The 19,080-nt window shown below is 43.5% G+C and overlaps 1 protein-coding gene and 1 non-coding gene across 2 annotated transcripts in view; one reads left to right on the top strand and one right to left on the bottom strand.

The window, feature by feature from the left end:
- LOC114046955 (xaa-Pro dipeptidase) overlaps window positions 1-19,080 on the bottom strand; it is a 257,017-nt gene that overhangs the window by 20,828 nt on the left and 217,109 nt on the right. The window contains exon 12 of the mRNA XM_027867604.1: window positions 17,172-17,320. Coding sequence (XP_027723405.1) covers window positions 17,172-17,320 — 149 coding nt within the window. The remainder of the gene's footprint in view (window positions 1-17,171; window positions 17,321-19,080) is intronic.
- LOC114047412 lies at window positions 9,983-10,084 on the top strand. Its single transcript, XR_003569600.1, has one exon. It is a non-coding gene; the product is annotated as a U6 spliceosomal RNA (small nuclear RNA).

The raw sequence follows: 19,080 nt of genomic DNA, 5'->3' as shown, positions 1-19,080 counted from the left end.
AGACCAGACCAGGAACAGCATCTATATGTGAACTCTCCAGCAACAATATAAGCATTGCCAAATATAATTACTTCATCCTAGTTTACTTTAGACTTCAAATTCATACCTTGTTAGCTGTGTGACACTGAGAAAAATCAATGAACTCGAATCTCAGTTTCTTTATCTGTAAAATGGGCTTGGTAAGTGTTGTAATATTTACCTCATAGGGTTGTTGTAATGAAAGTGAACACTAAAGGGCTATCTAAACCTGAGCTACTGTGATTATTGACAGATTGTTCATCCATATTGATACCTTTTTATATTTCTTCTAGTGCTTGCACTTTCACACTCCCCCCACCCCACATATATATAGTTTCCTCTTCAATTCCCAATTCATCAACTCATCTTTTCTCTTTTTCTTTTCTTTTTTTTTCTTTTTGCTAATGTACTTGTATCCTCAATAGACAACCAAGAGCCAAACAAGCTGCCTTAGGGTTCTACATGTGAATTTTCTGCCCGCATGGATCTGACTTTCTGTTTTTAATGGTCTTCCCTTGCCTCTCCTTGCTCCCCACTTTCCTTGTTCGTAAATTTCAGTTCCTTAAGGTACGGATCATTACACAATTCTTCATGTAATCTCCACAGATGCAGCCCAAAGTACTCTTCCCACTAGAGGGAAACAGTAGATATCTGGTTCCTGTCAGCTCTCAAGATGCCAGGGAAAGGCTCACCATGGCATTTTATTTTTTGTTAATAACATTTTATTGGTAGCTTTTGTTTTGATACCACCTACATTCCCCATTGTATGTATCACATACCCCCTGCCCCCAAGTCCCACTAGAGCCATCCTTTATTAAGAGCAGTATTTATATCAGGCCTTCTAAACCTGGGGTTCGTGAACTTAAATAAATGTTTTACAATGATTTCGATATCATTACATATCATTTTCCTTTCTAATATAAACTTCCTTTGTAATCCTATTCTGAGGATTCCATAGGCTTCTCCAGGCTGCCAATGGGGTCCATGACATAAACAAGATTCAGATCTGCAGGTCTACAGAATTTCCAGCAGGGTCTAGGTGTTTGTCATTATGGAAAGGAGCATGTGTCCTGATGACATAATCATGAAAACATGGCCCTTCTTTAAAGGAGGAGGTGACAATGAAGAATGCATTGGATTTTCAGAGACCACTATGCACATAAAGAAGGGTTGAATCAACCCCATTTGCAAGGTCTCACATGTTTAGCCCCATTTCCCCAAATGTGCTCAATTTAGAGCACAGGGAAATGTCACTGGTTTTCTCTCCTCATATAAATTCACAAGAGAACACTCTTTGAGCTGTGAGATCTGAAAATCTTCTACCTGATTCTCAACAATGCCTGGGCACTATCCGGTACTGAATCATCACCCATGAACTTCCCATGAAGAACGAAGCCTGGGGCAGTGGGTGGAAGGTAGGGAGTGGGGACAGGTATGGAAACAGGGGGCCCACAAAGCACTTTTCAACGTACTTATCTTGCCAAGAATGGAAGCCAGAGATGCTGATCTGAGCATCGTTTCACAATGTTTATTTTACAAAGAACAAGGGCTTTCTCCCAATTCCTTTCTTCTCCTTTCAATGGACAAAACTGCCATCAATCTGACCCAGAATTGGTAGGAGTACTGGGCTAGACACAATAATAAGTCTGCAGTGAACCTGAATGCTTGAAGAGGTGGATTTCAATAAGGGCTAATGTCTCACATGTCAGATCCTCATTGACGTGGAGATGTGTTAGGGAGTAAGCTTGCCAGGCCTGGAGCAGGGGGATGGAGAAGGTGACCTCACTTCAAGAAGTTTCTCTTCCCACACCTCCTGTCAAAGCCTGACTGCTCAGCATCAGCAGCTCAGACAGACCCTAGCTCGGTAACTCTCGCCAAGCCTGGCTTTGTCAGAACAACAAAGGAGGGGGGAACAAGCTTTTCAGTCTCTAGCTAGGGAAGTAAAGACAATGGATATGTTTTTGTTGTCCTGGCCTGCCTGCTCCTCTCCAAGGCCCCTTTACACAACCCACACAGGCTGGGTTGGTAGAAACCAATCCCTCACAGCAACTCTGGGGCCTATCTGGAATGGCTTCCTGTTTCTGAGACTTTATGGAAACAAATATCACCATCAATCAAACACCATTCCCGGCTGGCCGGTTCAAGGCTGACAGCAACCACAGTTTCAGTGGGGATCGAGACAGCTTGTTAAATTGTTGAACCATGGGAGGGAGAGGGGGAGACAGAGGAAGGGAGACAGAAAGAGGCAGAAAGGGGGGCTGCTGAACAGTTGCCAGTCTGACCTAATGTGGCTGTTCCTCAGGAACCCTTCTCAGGACAAAGAGGTCATTTCATCTGAGCTCCAAACAAGAGGCTTTTTGGGAAGAGGGGTGGTATGTATGTGTGGATCCCCCAAATGCCACAGGAGGAGTGGGGTGAAAAATCTGGCAAGCTATTATGAAAATGTTGTCCTGTCCCACTTAGTGGGAGGGTTGCAAGGGATTTTCACAGGAGGGATTCTAAAGCAGTCACTCACTAAAACTTGAAGATGGGAAGGGGAGAAGGACAGGAAACCAGCTGGCAGGCAGAGAGCAGTGGATGGGCTGTGTACATGAGAAAGGTGCAGCCAAAACTGCAGTTAGCCCCTGTGAGTTCTAAGTGTTTTGGGAACCTCAGTGCCCAACAGGGCAAGGATGAGATATTTATGAGTTGAGGAAGAGATGCCTCCCCAGCCCCCTTCCTCAGGGCTCAGGTCCGGCCCCTTAGGACAAAGGAGTAAGAAAATGGTAGTGATGCTCAAGCCTATATCCTGTTCCTTAGCACTGTGCTGTGGCAAGGGACAGACCCCACCCAGAAAGCCACTGAGCTCATCCCCCAACACATGTTTTGACATTTTGAGGATGTGACTTTTCAGCTTAGAACAAAAAAAAAATTATACCCACTTGCTGCCATTGTAACAAGTTCCAGATACGTCATGGCATCTCAAGGAATCAGACAGATATGACTTTAAAAGTACAAACCCACATGTATGAAAAATGTGTGTGTGCTTTAAATTCCATGACTGCTTCAAAGATGATTCTCAAACATCAGCTGGTTCCCTTACCCAGATCTTTAAAAATGACTGTCACTGGGGCAGTTAGGTGGCACAGTGGAGAGAGCACTGACCCTGGAGTCAGGAGGACCTGAGTTCAAATCCAGCCTCAGATACATAAAACTTACTAGCTGTGTGACCCTGGGCAAGTCACTTAATCCCACTGCCTAGCCAAAAAAAAAAAATTAAATTAAGTTTAAAAAAAAAAAAAGACCATCACTTAACAGTGACCTTAGAGGGTAAGAAATAGGGAAGAATTTTTGGCAGGTCCTCCAGGTTCTCTGCAATGAACACTTGCAATTGAGACAAATAAAGACTATAGAAATAGATCTTTAGTCCCAAATCCTATACCCAGTTACAAACACTGCCCACATCATATTGATGAATCAGCAGGGCCAGTCCAGTCACTCACCTGTCTCCATTATCAAAAGCTAATGGTGGCTAGGCTTCAGGACCAACTTCCCCACACCTTACATTTTAATTGCCTGGAAGCCTGAATTGTCTCCAGCAATGTGACTGGCTACAGTGATCTAGCCACACTCACTCACAGCTGGTGGAGTCAGTGATGCGATGCAGGGTGAGGCTGGAGTCAGGAGGGCAGCTTGGGTACAGGGTCAAGGCTCTGTGTGTGGCTGTGACAGTATTGATTAAATACTCAAATAAAATATACCTTCCAAGGGCCATTTGCTACAAACCACAAATGAATAGGAAATGGACATCTGTTTTTTGACCTCAGCTTTTCTTGATCTTCCAAAGCCTGAGATCCTAAAAGCCAGCTCCCAGGGATGCTGGAGACAGAATCAAAGTAGGTCTGTGACCATAATAAGAATAGGTAGATGAGAAATATCGTTCAGAAGCTGTAGGTAATAGAAGAACATATGTATATGTTATATGTATGTGTACACACATATATATATATATACACACACATACAAACACATAAAAGATGTGTATATATACATATACGTGCATTTTACACACACACACACACACATACACACACACTGGTGGCTGGCAACAGGTACCCTAAAATTGTGATAGTGGAAGTGATAGCTTCTAGCCAAGGGAAGACGTGGGAAGAGGAGAGACAGCAGCAGCAGAGCATGGTCTTCCATATCCCATGAAGAAGGCTTTAAGGGTAATCTGTAGAAGACAATGGGGGAGAATGACAGGGCAAGTTCACAAGGTGGGTTCTATGTGGCCTTAGCAGAAGCAGAGAAAAAAAAATTATCCCTTTGAGCAAAGACAGAGCCTCCAGGTGGCAGTGTCAATGGTGCAGGTAAGCGTGCAAAGAGTGTGGAGGCAACATCACCAGCAAAGGGAAGCAGACCATGCAAAAGAGGAGGCAGGCACTCCAGGAAGGGAAAGAATGTGACTGAGTTTGTGGTGTTTGAGTGAAACTGATACATGATGAATTCAGCTCTTGTGGACATTCTGTGGTTGGTTTGGTGGTGGGAAAAGAATTGTAAAAATGTAAATACATAAATACCATCCATAATAATAAAAATATTTCTTAAAAAAAAAAAAACCTCTGGACAGAGTGAGCCCTTAGCAAAAGCATGTTGTCTTCGGTGACTTCCATTTCCTTTACTGCTCTCTTGCACTAGGACCTTGTGACTCTCATGCTGACCCCAGCTGCACACCATCATCCTTCCCTTGACCTCCACTAAGACTTACCAGTTCTATATCTCAACCCCTTAGGATCAGACTCTCTGGAGTACAAAGGCAGCACAATACTCTCAAATCATCCTAGTTTATAATTTCAGTGGCATCCCTGACTCTTCCCCAACCCTGATTTCCCATCTCCAATTAACTGCTGAGTCCTACTGAGTGCTCCACCACATTACCCTTTTCCTCCTCAGACCACCACTTCATTCACTGACCAGTGGCTCCACTCACTAGAATGCCTTCTATCAGGCTCTCTGCCTTCAGTGTCTCCTCTCTTCAATCCTTTCTCCACATAGCTGATAAAATCGCCTTTTTATGGCACAGGTCTGACCTATGACTTTCCTTCCTATTTCTGAATCAGTCTCTTTCTCTGAAAAGGGACTAATATACAGTATGATAAACACATATCATTATTACTAAGCACTAATGAAGTGCTAGGGAAGTAAATATAAAGTAATTTGGGAAGGGAACTAGATTGGGAGCTCCTTTTGCCTCTTTTTGTAGCTCCAGCTCTTAGTACAGTGTCTGGCACACAGTAGGCACTTAATAAACATTTACTGACTGACTAACAGAGGAAATGATTCTTGACTTGGGCCTTGAAGCTCCTTTCTCAGCTTCCTTTGCTCAGTCATCATCCATATCATGCTCTCTAACCGTGGATATCTCCCAAGGCTCTGTCCAGGCCCTCTTTTTTTTTTTTTCCCCCTTTTCCTACTCTTTCAGTGACTTCATCAGCTGGCTCCCATATCTATATATCCAGCCCGAATTTCTCTTCTGAGCTCCTGTGTCACAATACTAACTGCCTTTTGGACATTTCGGGGGATAGCCCACAAACACTCCAAACTGAAGTGTCTAAAATGGAAGCCATTATCTTTCTCTCCAAATGCCCCCACCCCTTTTCTGAACTCTGTTATCTCTGTCAAAAGCACTATCTTCATTCTCACCACTGAGGGTCACAACTGCAGTATGATTCTTTACTCTTCATGGTCCCTTACTCCGCACATCCAAGCAGTTGTCCAACCTTGCTGTTTGCTTCTCCACCATGTTGCTGCCATTCATCCTCTTCTTTCTACTGTGAGAAATTATTTCTCTCATATTTAATAACTAATTATTGAATCAGGACCAAGGTTTTTCCCCTTTTCTACTTCCTCATTCAGAAATCAACCAGTGTGGTAAATCTCTCTTAGAGATTTACGCAGGCCAAGATCTAATCAGACATTAAGAGAAATTCTAAGTTTGGGCTAATGGGTGTATTTCTGCTCATTATGTTTGCTCAGACAGGTCTGTGGAAAGGTTGATTCTCCCTATTATCAAGAAGGTGATTTATGGAAATTGATGTCTCTTTGACCAAGATTTGAGTGACCTAAGTCATGTACCCCAAGATCTTCATTTTAATATAGCTCACACCTACCATTGCGTTAACGCATCCGAGTTGACTGCCACCCCTCAGGAACACCGACTCTTTAAAGGGCATTATAAACTGTGATCCCACCACCATTAGGGGTCTTTGGTCTAAAAGAGACAGCCAAATGACCATCCTTTTTTTTTTTAACCATCCTTTTATTAATAACCTGCTCTTATTAATAAATTACTAATAAAATGATTAAATTACCCAGAAACTATGTCTTTCGAACCTTTTTAATCATCACCTTCTTACACAGACACCACTCTAATTCAGAAACTCAATCCCTTTTGCCTGGACTGCTACAACATCATAATTGGTCTCTCTGCCTCAAATCTGTCTCTACTCTCATCCATCCTTTATACAGGTATCAAAGATATTTTCTTAATACACACATCTGATTATGTCATCTTTCCTTGTCCCTCACTCAATAAACTCTAGTGGCTTCCTATTATCTCTATGATCAAGTAATGTGTCTCTTTGGCACTTAAAGCTCTTCATAACCTGGCATCTTCCCACCTTTCCTGTTTTCTTATCCATCACTCTCTTTCACATATGCTATAGTTCATTCATATTGGCCTATTTGCTTTTTTTACCTTTAAGTTTTATTTTTAGTTCCACATTCTGTCCCTTACTCCACCCACTGAGGTGAGAAATATGATACACAATATACACATATAGTCATGCAAAACATATTTATGCATTGACCAAAAAAAAAAAAGCAAGAAAAATAAAGGAAAAAAATATGCTTCAATCTGCACTCTGAGTCCACCAGTTCTCAATGTGGAGAAGAGCATTTTATATCATGAGTCATACCGGCCTATTTGTTGTTCCTTCCACATGCAACACTCTGTCTCCCATCTTCAAGGCCTCAATGCCTGGGATGCTCTTCTTTCCTGCCTCTTTAGAATCCTCAGTTTCCTTCAAGACTAAGCTCCACTCCCACCTTCTGCAAGAGGCCTTTCTCAGCCTCCCTGAGCTGTGAGCGCCTTCCCTCTCCTCTAAGGCTAACTCTGTACACACCTTATATGTTGCTTATTTTGGTACATGTCATCTCCCCTACGGGATTGTAAGGTCCTTGATGGCAGGGATTATTCCTGATTTTTTCATGGTGAATACCTAATAAATACTTATTGATTGAATTATTGAAGGCTGTCCCGATTGTCCAGCTGTTAGTGCCTTTTCCTCCAAAAATTATTTTTGTACATATATATATGCATATACCCCATATATATGCATATATACACACATATACCCCTTTCTTTCTCTCTCTCTTTTTTTCTCATCAACCCAATAGAATATAAGCTCTTTGAGGGCAAGAAGTGTTTAATGTTTATATCTCTAGTGCCCAGCATGATGCCTGACACGAAACAAATGCTAATAAATGTTTACTGAATGACTGACTGAAGAACGGGAATGGTTTTGAAGAACTGCTAAGAAGAGGAATGCATCTTAGGTAGAAGGGAAGAGTGTTCAATGAATCCATGCTACTGTGATAACGAAAAAGTCAAAGGATTGCTTCTACCTTTCCTCCCTTTTGCCAGCTCAAGTAACAGTGACTTTCTGGAGATAATGCCACCAACTCCGCTAACACAATGGGGTGAACTTTGGTGGTAGTTTTGACACACTTGTGGGAGGAGCTATTCTGGGGCAGGTATGTAGGGCCAGCCTTCTGGTTAGGGGTCCTGATCGGCAGACAAGGCCCCCAGCAGCCCTGCTCTGTGTACGTTCACTACAGCATCTAGGCACCCTTTGTAAGGCACAAGCCCTGTTGCTGTTGCTTGCTCCTTGAGGATGACAGACAACTAAGGAAAGTGAGTTTAAAGCCATTTGTGCATCTGGAAGATCTTGGGGCACCCCTGGATATCGAGAGATACCAGCAAGCACCTCAAACCTGGGCTAAAACACACAACAATTAATAATAGTCTACAGCAACCCTAACTGGAGATGAGGTAGTGGTGCCTCAGTTCATTAATTTCCCAGCCCACAAGAAGACCTACATCTTCTATCACTCCTTATTCTCAGTGCCTAGCCATTCCAACTCTGCCTCTTACACAACAGTGAGGAATGTACCCTCAGCCAAGCAGGACCATCTGTGGTCAGTGTCTCAACCTTTTCAGTTTTGCTGGGCTATCATTCCACCATATTCATTTCTCAAACTTCAGGAGCAGAAGTTTGGATTGTGTATTAGCACAATTTTTTTTGCCACCCCTGGAGAATTTGGTGTTATTTCAATGATTTATTTATTTATTCAATAATTTATTTTTTTCCTTGGAAGGTAGAAGGGGCTAGATGTACAAAATGTAGAACTGTGTGTATCTTGGCTCAGGCACTAAGCATAAAAAAAATTTCATGTTTTGCTAGTATGTAACTTTGGGTCTTCCGAATATTCTGGAGTCATTGCCTGCTAATGGACTAGATCATGGCCAACCTAAGCAATAAAAAATTAGTCACATGAGAAAAGAGTTCTTCTCTTAGTCCCATGCTACAGAAAGGCTGATAGATCAGCTTAACAACAGTGTTTGTATGGCTTTTAGTGAAATACTTTTAATTATCCTATAAACAACAGTGTTAGCTCACAACCTCTCCCTTTTCTTGTCCTACAAATGCCCAAGATGGAAAAAGACCCAGAGATTTATGACACCAAGATTGAGGATTGTCTTTTGAGGGGGTTAGGGCATTACAACTTCCCACATAGGTAGAAAAAAACACTCCTTGGCCACTCTTCTGGGTTCCTGGTACAGCCAGTTCTGCATTCACTGTGGACCTAGTAAACTGAAATCCACAGATAATCCATGAAGCCTAGAACAGGTAACAGCACCAACTTTCTCCTAACCAACTTCTGGCCAGAATTATTCAACAGGAAGAAAAGGGGTGATTTGGGGTCCCAGCTCTTCTCAAGGCCCCGGGGGCTGGGGGGGGGGGGGGGGGGGGGGGGGAAGGGTTGCCCATCCAGGGAAGAGGAAAACTGGGCTAAGAGAGTCCACAAACTAGTTAACTGGCTTCTGAAGCAGGAAGCTGACCCTTCCCTATGAAATAACAGGGGGCCATTAGATGGCTGGATGAGCTCTGCTCAGAGCATCCGAAGAGAGCTCTATTGACCAATGATGTTTTTTTGTCTACCTGAGTTTTAGAATGTGGTTCAACCAGGGACCAAACTGATCAAGAGGATTCAGATTAAGAACTAAACTAAGCCTTCTCTGAGGAGCAGTAACTAGGCAGAAATGCCATCTGGGGACCCTGGCTTGGGCAGACCAGCCAGCAGGTGAGAATAGGGCAAGGGGAAGGATGCCTGTGAAGAGCATTTGCAATAAAGGTGACTGATGGCACCCAACCCCTCACCCCACTTCCCCAAGATCCTCCAAAGCAGGCCCAGTGTCATGTGCTTTTGCTTCACAATAGCTGACATGCATAGATAGGCAAGCTGAGCCACAATGAGATGACTGAACTTGCCCAAAGCCTACAGCATATCAGGAGCAGACATCCCCCTAGTACCTAAAACACAGCAGAAACAAAACTTGGGTACCAGCCAGGGTGTAAATAGCAGTTCACCTTTTGCTGATCTGCAAGATGAAGGAGTTTCTAAAGTGTGCCCAGAACCAGGGTGACCTTATGCTGTGTGAGGGGTTAGCCTCATCAAATGGATTAGCTTAATTAAGACCTTCAAAATGAAGAAACGGAAAATAAACTCTGAGAGACCAAGTTAATTTAGCATAAAACCATAATTGACAGTGAAGTAAATAAGGAGACCACCAGGAACTGTCTCTCTTTATCGCTATGTCCCCAGTAGTCTCTCTTCTCCAAAATGTCCTCTTGCTGCTCACTTTGGCAGCATATATACACAGATAAACCTGGAATAATACAGAAGATTAGCGTGAACCCTGAGCAAAGGTGACACACAAATTCATGAAGCATTCCATATTTTTCTACCTGCCAAGACACACACAGGAACTATGTGAATATAATGATAAAATAAAAGCTTGTATTGGTTTGCTCAGCCACAGTCAAACACACTGTATATTGATCCCGACATAGTGATGTCATTGTAGTCTTCTTTGAATACAAAGGATAACAACCACTCTTTATACGAGATAGATCTAAACATTTGAAGAAATATTGATTACTCATGGGTAGGCAGAGCCAACATAATAAAAATGACAATACTGCCTATATTAATTTACTTATTCAGTGTCATACCCATTAAACAACCAAAGAATTGTTTTATAGAGCTAGAAAAAAATAATTAAATTCTTCTGGAGGATCAAAAGGTCAAGAATATCAAGGTAATCAATGAAAAAAAAATAGGAAGGAAAAGGGCCTAGCAGCACCAGATCTCAAACTATACTACAAAGGCTGTAATCATCAAATAATTTGGTACTGGGTAATAAACAGAGAGATTTACCAATGGAGCAGATTAGGTATACTTTATACAGAAGGAAATGAACATCATAACCTGATGTTCAATAAACCCAAGTGTCCCAACTATTGGGGCAAGAACTCCCTATTCAACAAAAACTGTTGTGAAAACTGTAAAGTAGTCTGGTAGAAACTAGGTATAGACTAACATCTCACACCATATACCATAATAAACTCAAAATGGGTATACGATTTAGACATGAAGGGTGACATCATAAGCAAATTATCAAAGCACAGGATAAATTACTTCTCAGATTTATGGAAAGGACAAGAGTTCATAACCAAACTAGAGATAACAGAGATTCAATGGGGGTAAAATAAATAATTTTGATTAGATAAAGTTAAAAAGTATTTGCACAAACAAAACCAGTATAGCTAAAATCAGAAGCAGTAAACTGAGAAAAAAAAATCTTTGCAGCAAGTTTCTTAGATAAAGGTCTTATCTCTAAGACACAGATGGAACTGAATAAAATTAACAAGAAAAAGAGCCATTACCTAATTGATAAATGGTCAAAGGATATGAACAGGCAATTTTTAGAAGAAGAAATCCAAGCTATCAATAGCCATATTTTAAAAAATGCTCCACAATCACTAATAATTAGAGAAATATAAATTAAAACAACTCTGAGGTACCACCTTCATACCCATCAGATTAGTGAAAATGACAAAAATGGAAAATGACAAGTGCATTGTTGGTAGAGCTGTGAACTAACATTCTGGAAAGCAATTTGGAATTATGTCCCAAAAGCTATTAAATTGTGCATACCCCTTGACCGGTGATACTACTATTAGGTCAATACCCCTAAAAGATCAAAGAAAGAAGAAAGGAACTCATATATACAAACATATTTATAGCAGCTCTTTTTGTAGTGGCAAAGAATTGGAAATTAAGGGGATGCCCATGAATTGGAGAATAGCTGAATAAGTTGTGGACCAACCAGAAGGTTATTGTAAAAGTCTAGCAATGAGGTAATGAGTGTCTGCAACAGGGTGGCTGTAGTGTTAGAAGACAGAAAGGGACAAGTACAAGATAGGTTTCAGTAGAACTGGCAACAGAATAGACAGGAGGGGTGAGAGTGAGGAGGGAAGGATGACACCTGCATTGTGAGCCTGGCTGAATGGGAGGACCCTGGTATCCTGAGAGTAAAGAGGAAGTTAGGAAGAGGGAGAGATAATAATGAGTTCACTGTTTTGTTATGTACCTATATGCTTTCCCACATTGGAGAATGTAATTAATTAATTAGAGAAATATAAATAAGGCTTGTTGAACATGTTGAAGGGAACTAGAGAAAGGGACTGGATTTCAGTTCTGTTCCTTCTGGAATGGGTAAAATTCTAGGGCCCTCAGTGGGATTGGAGGTGGGGAGGGGGTGAAGCTAGAGATGAACCCCCTCCATACACTACAGCTGAGAAAGGGCCAAGGTTCTATCTGGTCTTTGCCACATCTAGTTCTAGGATTTCTATAGTACTCCTATGTGATGTGGGGAGCTCCTGGCTCCAGAATCTCCAAACTCTCAGCCCTTTTGCGTCTTGCTTCTTAAGGGACTTTTTAAAAAGCTGTGATTGGCACATGGACCTCCTTGAAGACAGATGTTCAATCAGACAGATAACTGGGTCTATGCCTGGCTTCATCCAGGTTTTCAGGGCACAGGGGTAGGAGAAAGGATCTCCAGGCCACCTATTGGATGACATCTGTGACTATCTTGGCTGGTTGTCCAGAGAGTCCAACTCTGGCCCTTTCCAGCGACACCCCCCCTCCCCAACCCACCCACTGTCTTTTCATTGAGATAACAGGGATTAAAGTCAATCGCTCCTAAATTGGAAAAAAGAAATGCTGGGCTGTCCCCATAGGTGGGCAAGAAAAGGGGCATTTCAGCACAAACATATTTGGATGAGGCTCAGAGCACTGGGATTTCTGGCCTGCTGTTTGCCTCCTATAAAACAAATAATCCCATGGGGCTTTAGTGATCCTCCCTGTCTCCGGGGCTGGCCAACATTCTTTCAGTGCTATGCACTGGCCCAGCTTGGCTGTAGAGCCTTGATGGGAATCCTGTGGGCCAGAGGTCAGGGCTGAGAGGCATTGGCACTGGGACAGGGATGGATGAAAATGAAGTAAAGCCTCATCGGCAGGAAGATGCCAGCCAGCCCAGATGTGGGTATGTTCCTAAAGGCTAAACCGATGGTGACTCATTGGGGCCAAGTGTCATCCACCTCAGCCACAAAAAAAGAAAGGATACCAAGCACCCTTCCGTGTTACCTCTCCTGCTATTCTTGTCTCTTTGCCTGAGTCCTACCTAGTAGTGAGAGATGTGGTGCAGTGGAAAGAGAACTGTGGTGGGATCCTAAGTGGGGACAGGTCTGGCTGCTACTCTTGGTTTTGTCACGAGATGTGAGACTAGGTATTTCAGCTAACCTCTCTGGGCTCAGTTTTCTTATCTATGAAATGGGGCTTAAAGTACCTTTCCCATTTATGCCTCAAGGTTGCCAAAGGACTGAATGGCTACAGGAGCATTCTGAATACAATAAAGTGCTTTATAATAAGGCATTATAATGACTAATTCCTGGACAGAGGTGTGCTCAGCTCAGCTCAGCTCAGCTCAGTTAATCTCTTTCCCAAATTGAAGGCAGAAGGCAGGTGAGAATCTCAAGAAGGCCTACTCTAAAGTAGACTGTGGAGGGCACAGCTGCTATTTAAAGAGGTAGCCCTAAGATAAATAAGGATTCAAAGGGAAAAATACAGATGTTGGCTGGCAAAATGGTTTTTCCTGTTGCTGACTTCTCTGGATGCTGCATGAAAACAAACAAACAAAAGCCCGTGTCCCAAGTATTAAATCTGTTTCTGATTTTCTTTTCCATCTCTGCTACTTTCAGACAATGCATTCTTATATAACTTTCAGCTTAACAGCAGATAGGTTACTCCAGATGGCGATGATTTCACTCTGGACTGGTAAACTATGCCCTAATTTTTTTTTTTTTAACTTACAGGTAAGTGGGAGTAGAGGTGGGAGCAGGAAAACCACCGAGGCCTTGTTGATTTTTCTTTCAAATAAAATTTAAGTTCCTTGAGCTCAGAGATATAGACTTTTTTGTCTTTGTTATGCCCAGTGCATTGCACATAAAAAGTGATTAATAAAGCCATCATTTCTCTGGACAGAGAGCCAGAATATAAACCACCAAGTGTGGGGTATAGACGTGAGACTTCCCTGACTGTCCCACGACCCCTTCAATGGTCCCAAGAACTTTCCCCACTGCTGAAACCAGGGCCTAGTTAAGCTAACAGGCCAAATCTATAGACAGAAATCTAGTGGGGGGGGCAGCTTCTTGGTCACTTCTGAGGTTAGCCTGGATCTCTTTTGGAGTGGATGCCCTTCATCCACTGTTAGCTCTTCTTGATCTTGAGTCTTCCCTTCCCCATGCCAATTGCTGATCTTTGATTTCAGAGAAAATTGAGGCCATCTCTCCCTTCTTACATTTTTTTCATCTTACAATCTCTTGACTTATATGTTCCACTCTCTTCCTTTCTCCCAGTCTCTGACAATGACTTTTTTCCTTACCAAAGCCAACCATTCTATATGTGTCCTAGACCTCATCCCCTCCAGTCTTCTCCAGCAGATTTCAGCACCAATCATTCTCCCCTCACTCTGGAACATTTGACTTTTCTGTTAGTTTCTTCTTTACTGCCTGTCTATGATACCGGAGGAGAAGGGGAGGCTGATGACTTTGCTCAGCTCTACCTCACTCAAATCTAATTCGTGTGTAAGTCAAGACATCACCCTCATGATGTCACTGGTCTTCTTCAAGAACAAAGGATGAACAACAGACAAACAAACCCTAGTCTCCCCGCTCCTTAAAAACATTTCAGTCGACCCTACCATTTCCTCACGTCATCATTCTAGATCTCACCTCCTTTTCTCAGTCGAACTCCTTGAAAACATGAACTATATTTGATGCCTCCACTTTCTCTCCTCTCATTTACTCCTTAACCTTTTATAATCTGGCTTCCAACCTTGTCCCTCAACTGAAACTGCTCTGTCCAAAGTTAGCAATGATCTCTTGACTATGAAACCTGATTATCTTTATTCAGTCCTCATGTTTTTTGATCTACCTGCCTTATTTGATCCTGTTAACAATCCTTTCCTCTTGATTACTCTCCTAAGCTTCTGTGATACTACTCTCTCCTTCTTCTCTGATCACTCCTCATTTTTGTTTGTTGGCTCATGGACTATGAGCTTATATCATAGAAATAGGAAGGTAGGTAGAAGGTAGGAGTAATTGGGCAAGATTTAGCAAATGACTGGGTATGTGGGGTGAGAAAGTGTAACCTAAAAGACTGGCAATCCTTTCCTTCATCCTTTCACCATTCAGAAGTGGCTTTGACAGAAATAGGGAAGTTTGGAAGAGGAAAGGGTTTGAAGGAAAGGCTGATTTCCATTTTGGACATGTTAAGTTTGAGATGTCTCAGGGATATCTAGTTTGGAATGTCCAAAAGGTAACAAACTCAGGAGAGAGGTTAGGGCTAGACCTGGTAGTCATCTGCACAGAGTAAATCCATGGGAGCTGATGAGGTTGTCAAGAAAGGATGTAGAGGAAGAAGAGAGAGAGAGGGGCTTTGGATAGAACTTTGGGGACCAACATCTCTCATCTCCAATACCTTCTCACATATATGTAATGCCGCCTTGGTTGAGCCCCTTGTCACCTCTTGCCTAGCCTAAATGATGGCCATAGCTCCCGATTTGTTGTCCTTCCTCACATCTCAATCTACTCCAGTCCACCCTCCACACTGTTGCTAACATAATATTCCTTAAATGCTCAGAACTGATCAAATCACTCCCCCACATAACCAGATCTAGTGTCTTCCTATTGCTTCTAGGATAAACTATTGATCTCTTCTATTTAGCTTTTAAAGCCCTACTCACCTTGGTCCCAACCTATCTTTCAGGTCTCAAAGAATATTTCTCCCTTTTCTGTACTTTGGGATCTAGTCACATCAGCCTTCTCTCTGCTCCTCACTCCACCTTTCCGTGTTCTTGCAGGCCAGCCCATGTCTGGAATGCACTCTCTCCTGACCTCCAATCTCAGAGTCCCTCTCTTCCTTTAAGCTGTAGCTAGGGCATAATCTTTTGCATGAAGCCTCTCCTAAGCCCTCCCTCAGCTCCCCATACCTCTTAATGCCTCACTCCTAAAGTACCTTATATTTAATTACTTGGCACATATTTGTGTTCATCCATTTAATATTTATGTGGTATATAATTATGTCTGCATTTGTCTGCTCCCCCTTCCCACTTAGAATGGAAGCTCTTTACAAGAGGGCATTGGTTTATTCTTAGTACTTGTATACCTAGAGCCTAGTACAGTGCCTAGCACACAGCAGGTGCTTAATAAGTGCTTACCAAGTTGCTTGATTGATGCTGTGAATTGGAGAAGCCCATGGGACTCAGGCAGAAGACACAAATGAACAGACTGATGGGGTAGGTGGGCAATGACAGGTTTTTCCAAGTTTGGCCCACAGACTATCAGGAGGACCTGGGGTGTAGCTCCAAAAAGCACAAGGGCCACCAACCCTGGCCCCCTATGTCCAGGAATGATGCTCATCCCCTAGAAACTGTCTGGCAGGGGTCAAATAGTTATGTGTGTCATGGCACATTCTTCCCAAGCCTTGTGTCATGCACCTAAAGAAGACTTTAGTCACCTCTGAGCTCAGCTTGTTCCTGTGAATATAATCAATTACCAAAGGAAAGAAAGAGTCCTCCTGCCATGTTTCTCATTGGAATGATGGTTGTGTCTCTAGGGAGGCCAGTAAGCATCTCTTTTCACCAGTTGCCAACAAAGAATCAAAGGCCAGTAGATTAAGTTAGTACTTGTTTCTCTGTTTCTGGCACTTTCCAGGGAAACCAAGGCTCCCTATCTATTCCTTCCATTCTCCACCCCACGCTGGTCCCCCAACACACAACGTGAGTGCAAAAAGCCTTTCCTTCTGGAAAGTGTCGGACAGAGAAAGATCCATAAGCTCCACTAAAGACATAAGAACTATGAGCTAAAATCTCTCCAGAATCAAAGCAAGTCCAGAGACAAGTTCCTTCTGACTGTGGGCCTCTCTGTGTTTCCTAATAACACCCTGGGAGAATCTTAGAGGGCATCTGTCCAATCTGTACCTGTCTTTGGCCTCCCTTCTACTCTATCTCCAACCAGTGCTTATTCAGCTTCATCTTGAAGATCTCAGTGATAAAGAGCCTATTAAATCCCTTCCACTCTGAGACAACTGTAATTGTTAGAACTTTTTTTTAAAGTCAAACAGAAATCTACTTCTTTGCAAATTCTGGCTCCTAGTTTTGCCTTCTGTGGTCAAGCAAGACCTCTCTAATCCTCCCATGCCCCTTCCACGATAGGCCTTTTGATCCCTGAAGACAGCTATGATACACCCCATAAGTTGTCCCCTATTTTCCCCGGGGCACCAGATCCTTCAGGAGGTGAGGGGGCAAAGCAGTGACATGGGCTACAGGGTCAGGTTCCCTCTGTCCTTCTTCCCCACCCCCCAAACCCTTAGCTTCTCCAAAAGAGCCTGGCACGTTTCCTATCCCCTTCAAGCTCCTCCTCTACCTGGTTTGATGGCATTCATGACGGCTCGGGAGGATCTCAGCACAGCTTCATAGATGGCCTTCTGGTCAGGGGTGAATTTTCCATTAGCAGGGAAGGTGCAGGTGATATCAGATGAGAAACAGTAATATTCACCTCCCATGTCAAACAAGCTGAGAAAAGGTAAGAGAAACAAGAGATTATACAGGAGGCTTTAGAGAAATCTCACCCCCACTCCCCCTGACCTCCAAGATTTCATCACCTGAATAATTCAGTCTCTGATTTTGGGTCTCGACATGACACATTCCTCCTGTTCTTCCTTTGTCTTTTACTTCCTGATCACAGAATGGGTGGGGGAGATGAAAGAGGAAACATTCAACCCCACTAATTCCAGCTGACCTGCTGTCAGCACAGAAGGGGAATGCACAGTGAAGCACCATCAGTGAAAACTAGGTAGTGTTTGACTATTCACACTACTGGGTATAATGGAGGCTGGGCAGGCTAATCATGCTTATAGATAACTGGGCATTGACCACAAATTTGCAGCAACAGCAAATCTCCATTGCTGTGAATGTAGCCTCAACTGCAATGAAGACAGCATGTTTCTGTAGAAACAGCACTGGGCCTAGAGTCAGAGCACCTAGGCATAGATGGGAGTGGCCAGTCCACTTGGCTGGCTGTCATCACATCGATTCCTGGTATCCTCCAAATGGGTTTTCACTACTGTTAGACAGCATGTGACACAGGAAGGGCTTTTTGTGACAAGGTCTTCCTCTCCTCTCCTCTCCATTGAGGGCTAGTGGTGCAGGAGCAGGCAGGGTCAGATTGACCTGGTTATGGCTTCAGTTTTGCTGCTATGAAAATGGAGGGGACTGTGTTCAAGTGACCTATGCTGCTGCCTGGAACCCCCTAAGCCATGTGTGACCCCAGTCCTCCCAGGCCCCAGGCCAGAGAACCTTATGTTGAACAAATCCTTTGCGCATGGCTCCCCGAGGAGACATCCATCCCCTGGACTGGCAGGCGGCCCTGTAGGCCACTCTGGTCGTGTATTACTCACTCCGGGAGAGGGAGAAAGGGCAAGCCAAACAGAGTATCTGCCATCTTGAACCCCACAATCATCTAAGTAGAGCTGAGGAATGGGAACAGGGCTGTGCCTAGACACCTCTGTATATATACCACAAGGCTGTAGAGGCAATTTCTACTTCCAGCCACCACAGTTCTCCATAGCCAGCATATCTAAAAATCAAGGACCACGATTTGCTGCAAAGCCATAGCACTCTGCATGGAGTCTTGCACAATAGGTGCCCCTTGAAATACTTGCTGAGTGAAAGGAAGCCAAGCCCCTCACTCCCCCTCCCAACCCCCCACCTCAGCCTAACAAACTCCCCACAAGCTGGAACACTCAGAGGCTAAAAGGCAACTTCTTTCAGGGTAATGGCGTTTGGGGAGACAAACTGGCAAGGTTCAGGTCTCCACTGTGGTACTGGTAACCCTGGTTCTGGGTAAGGATGTGGTTTGGAGAGTAAGGCTGGGAAATTGGGAGAAGACCATCTTCCAGAACAGGGATCTCTCTCAGGGGACCAGCCCCTCTTTCCTTCAAAGGGACAGGTTCATGCTGTAACCAGGCTGGCAAAGCAAAGAGAGGGCCAGGAGCTGGGTGAAGAGGAGGATTTCCATCCATATCCCCATCCCCAGGGCACACTGTGGTGGAAGGAATATTTCAAATATGAACGTGTTTTCTCTGTGGAATCTTGGCAAGTTTTGCTCTATCCAGTAGAGCCTCCCCCCAGGGCTGGGAGTGACTGGGACGACTATGGGACTGTTAGGAAGCAGGAATGTGGCAACCCCATACCACAAAGAGGACGATGGCTCCCTGTGTTGGGTAAACCTCTACTTCCCTGACTCCATACATCCTGTGAACTCTATCCCTCAT

This window comes from Vombatus ursinus, unplaced genomic scaffold (genome assembly GCF_900497805.2).
Source record: "Vombatus ursinus unplaced genomic scaffold, bare-nosed wombat genome assembly UNPS02014786.1, whole genome shotgun sequence".
Lineage (NCBI taxonomy): Eukaryota > Metazoa > Chordata > Mammalia > Diprotodontia > Vombatidae > Vombatus > Vombatus ursinus.
Note: the sequence above shows the minus strand (reverse complement) of the source record. Positions and strands in the feature narration are given on the sequence as shown.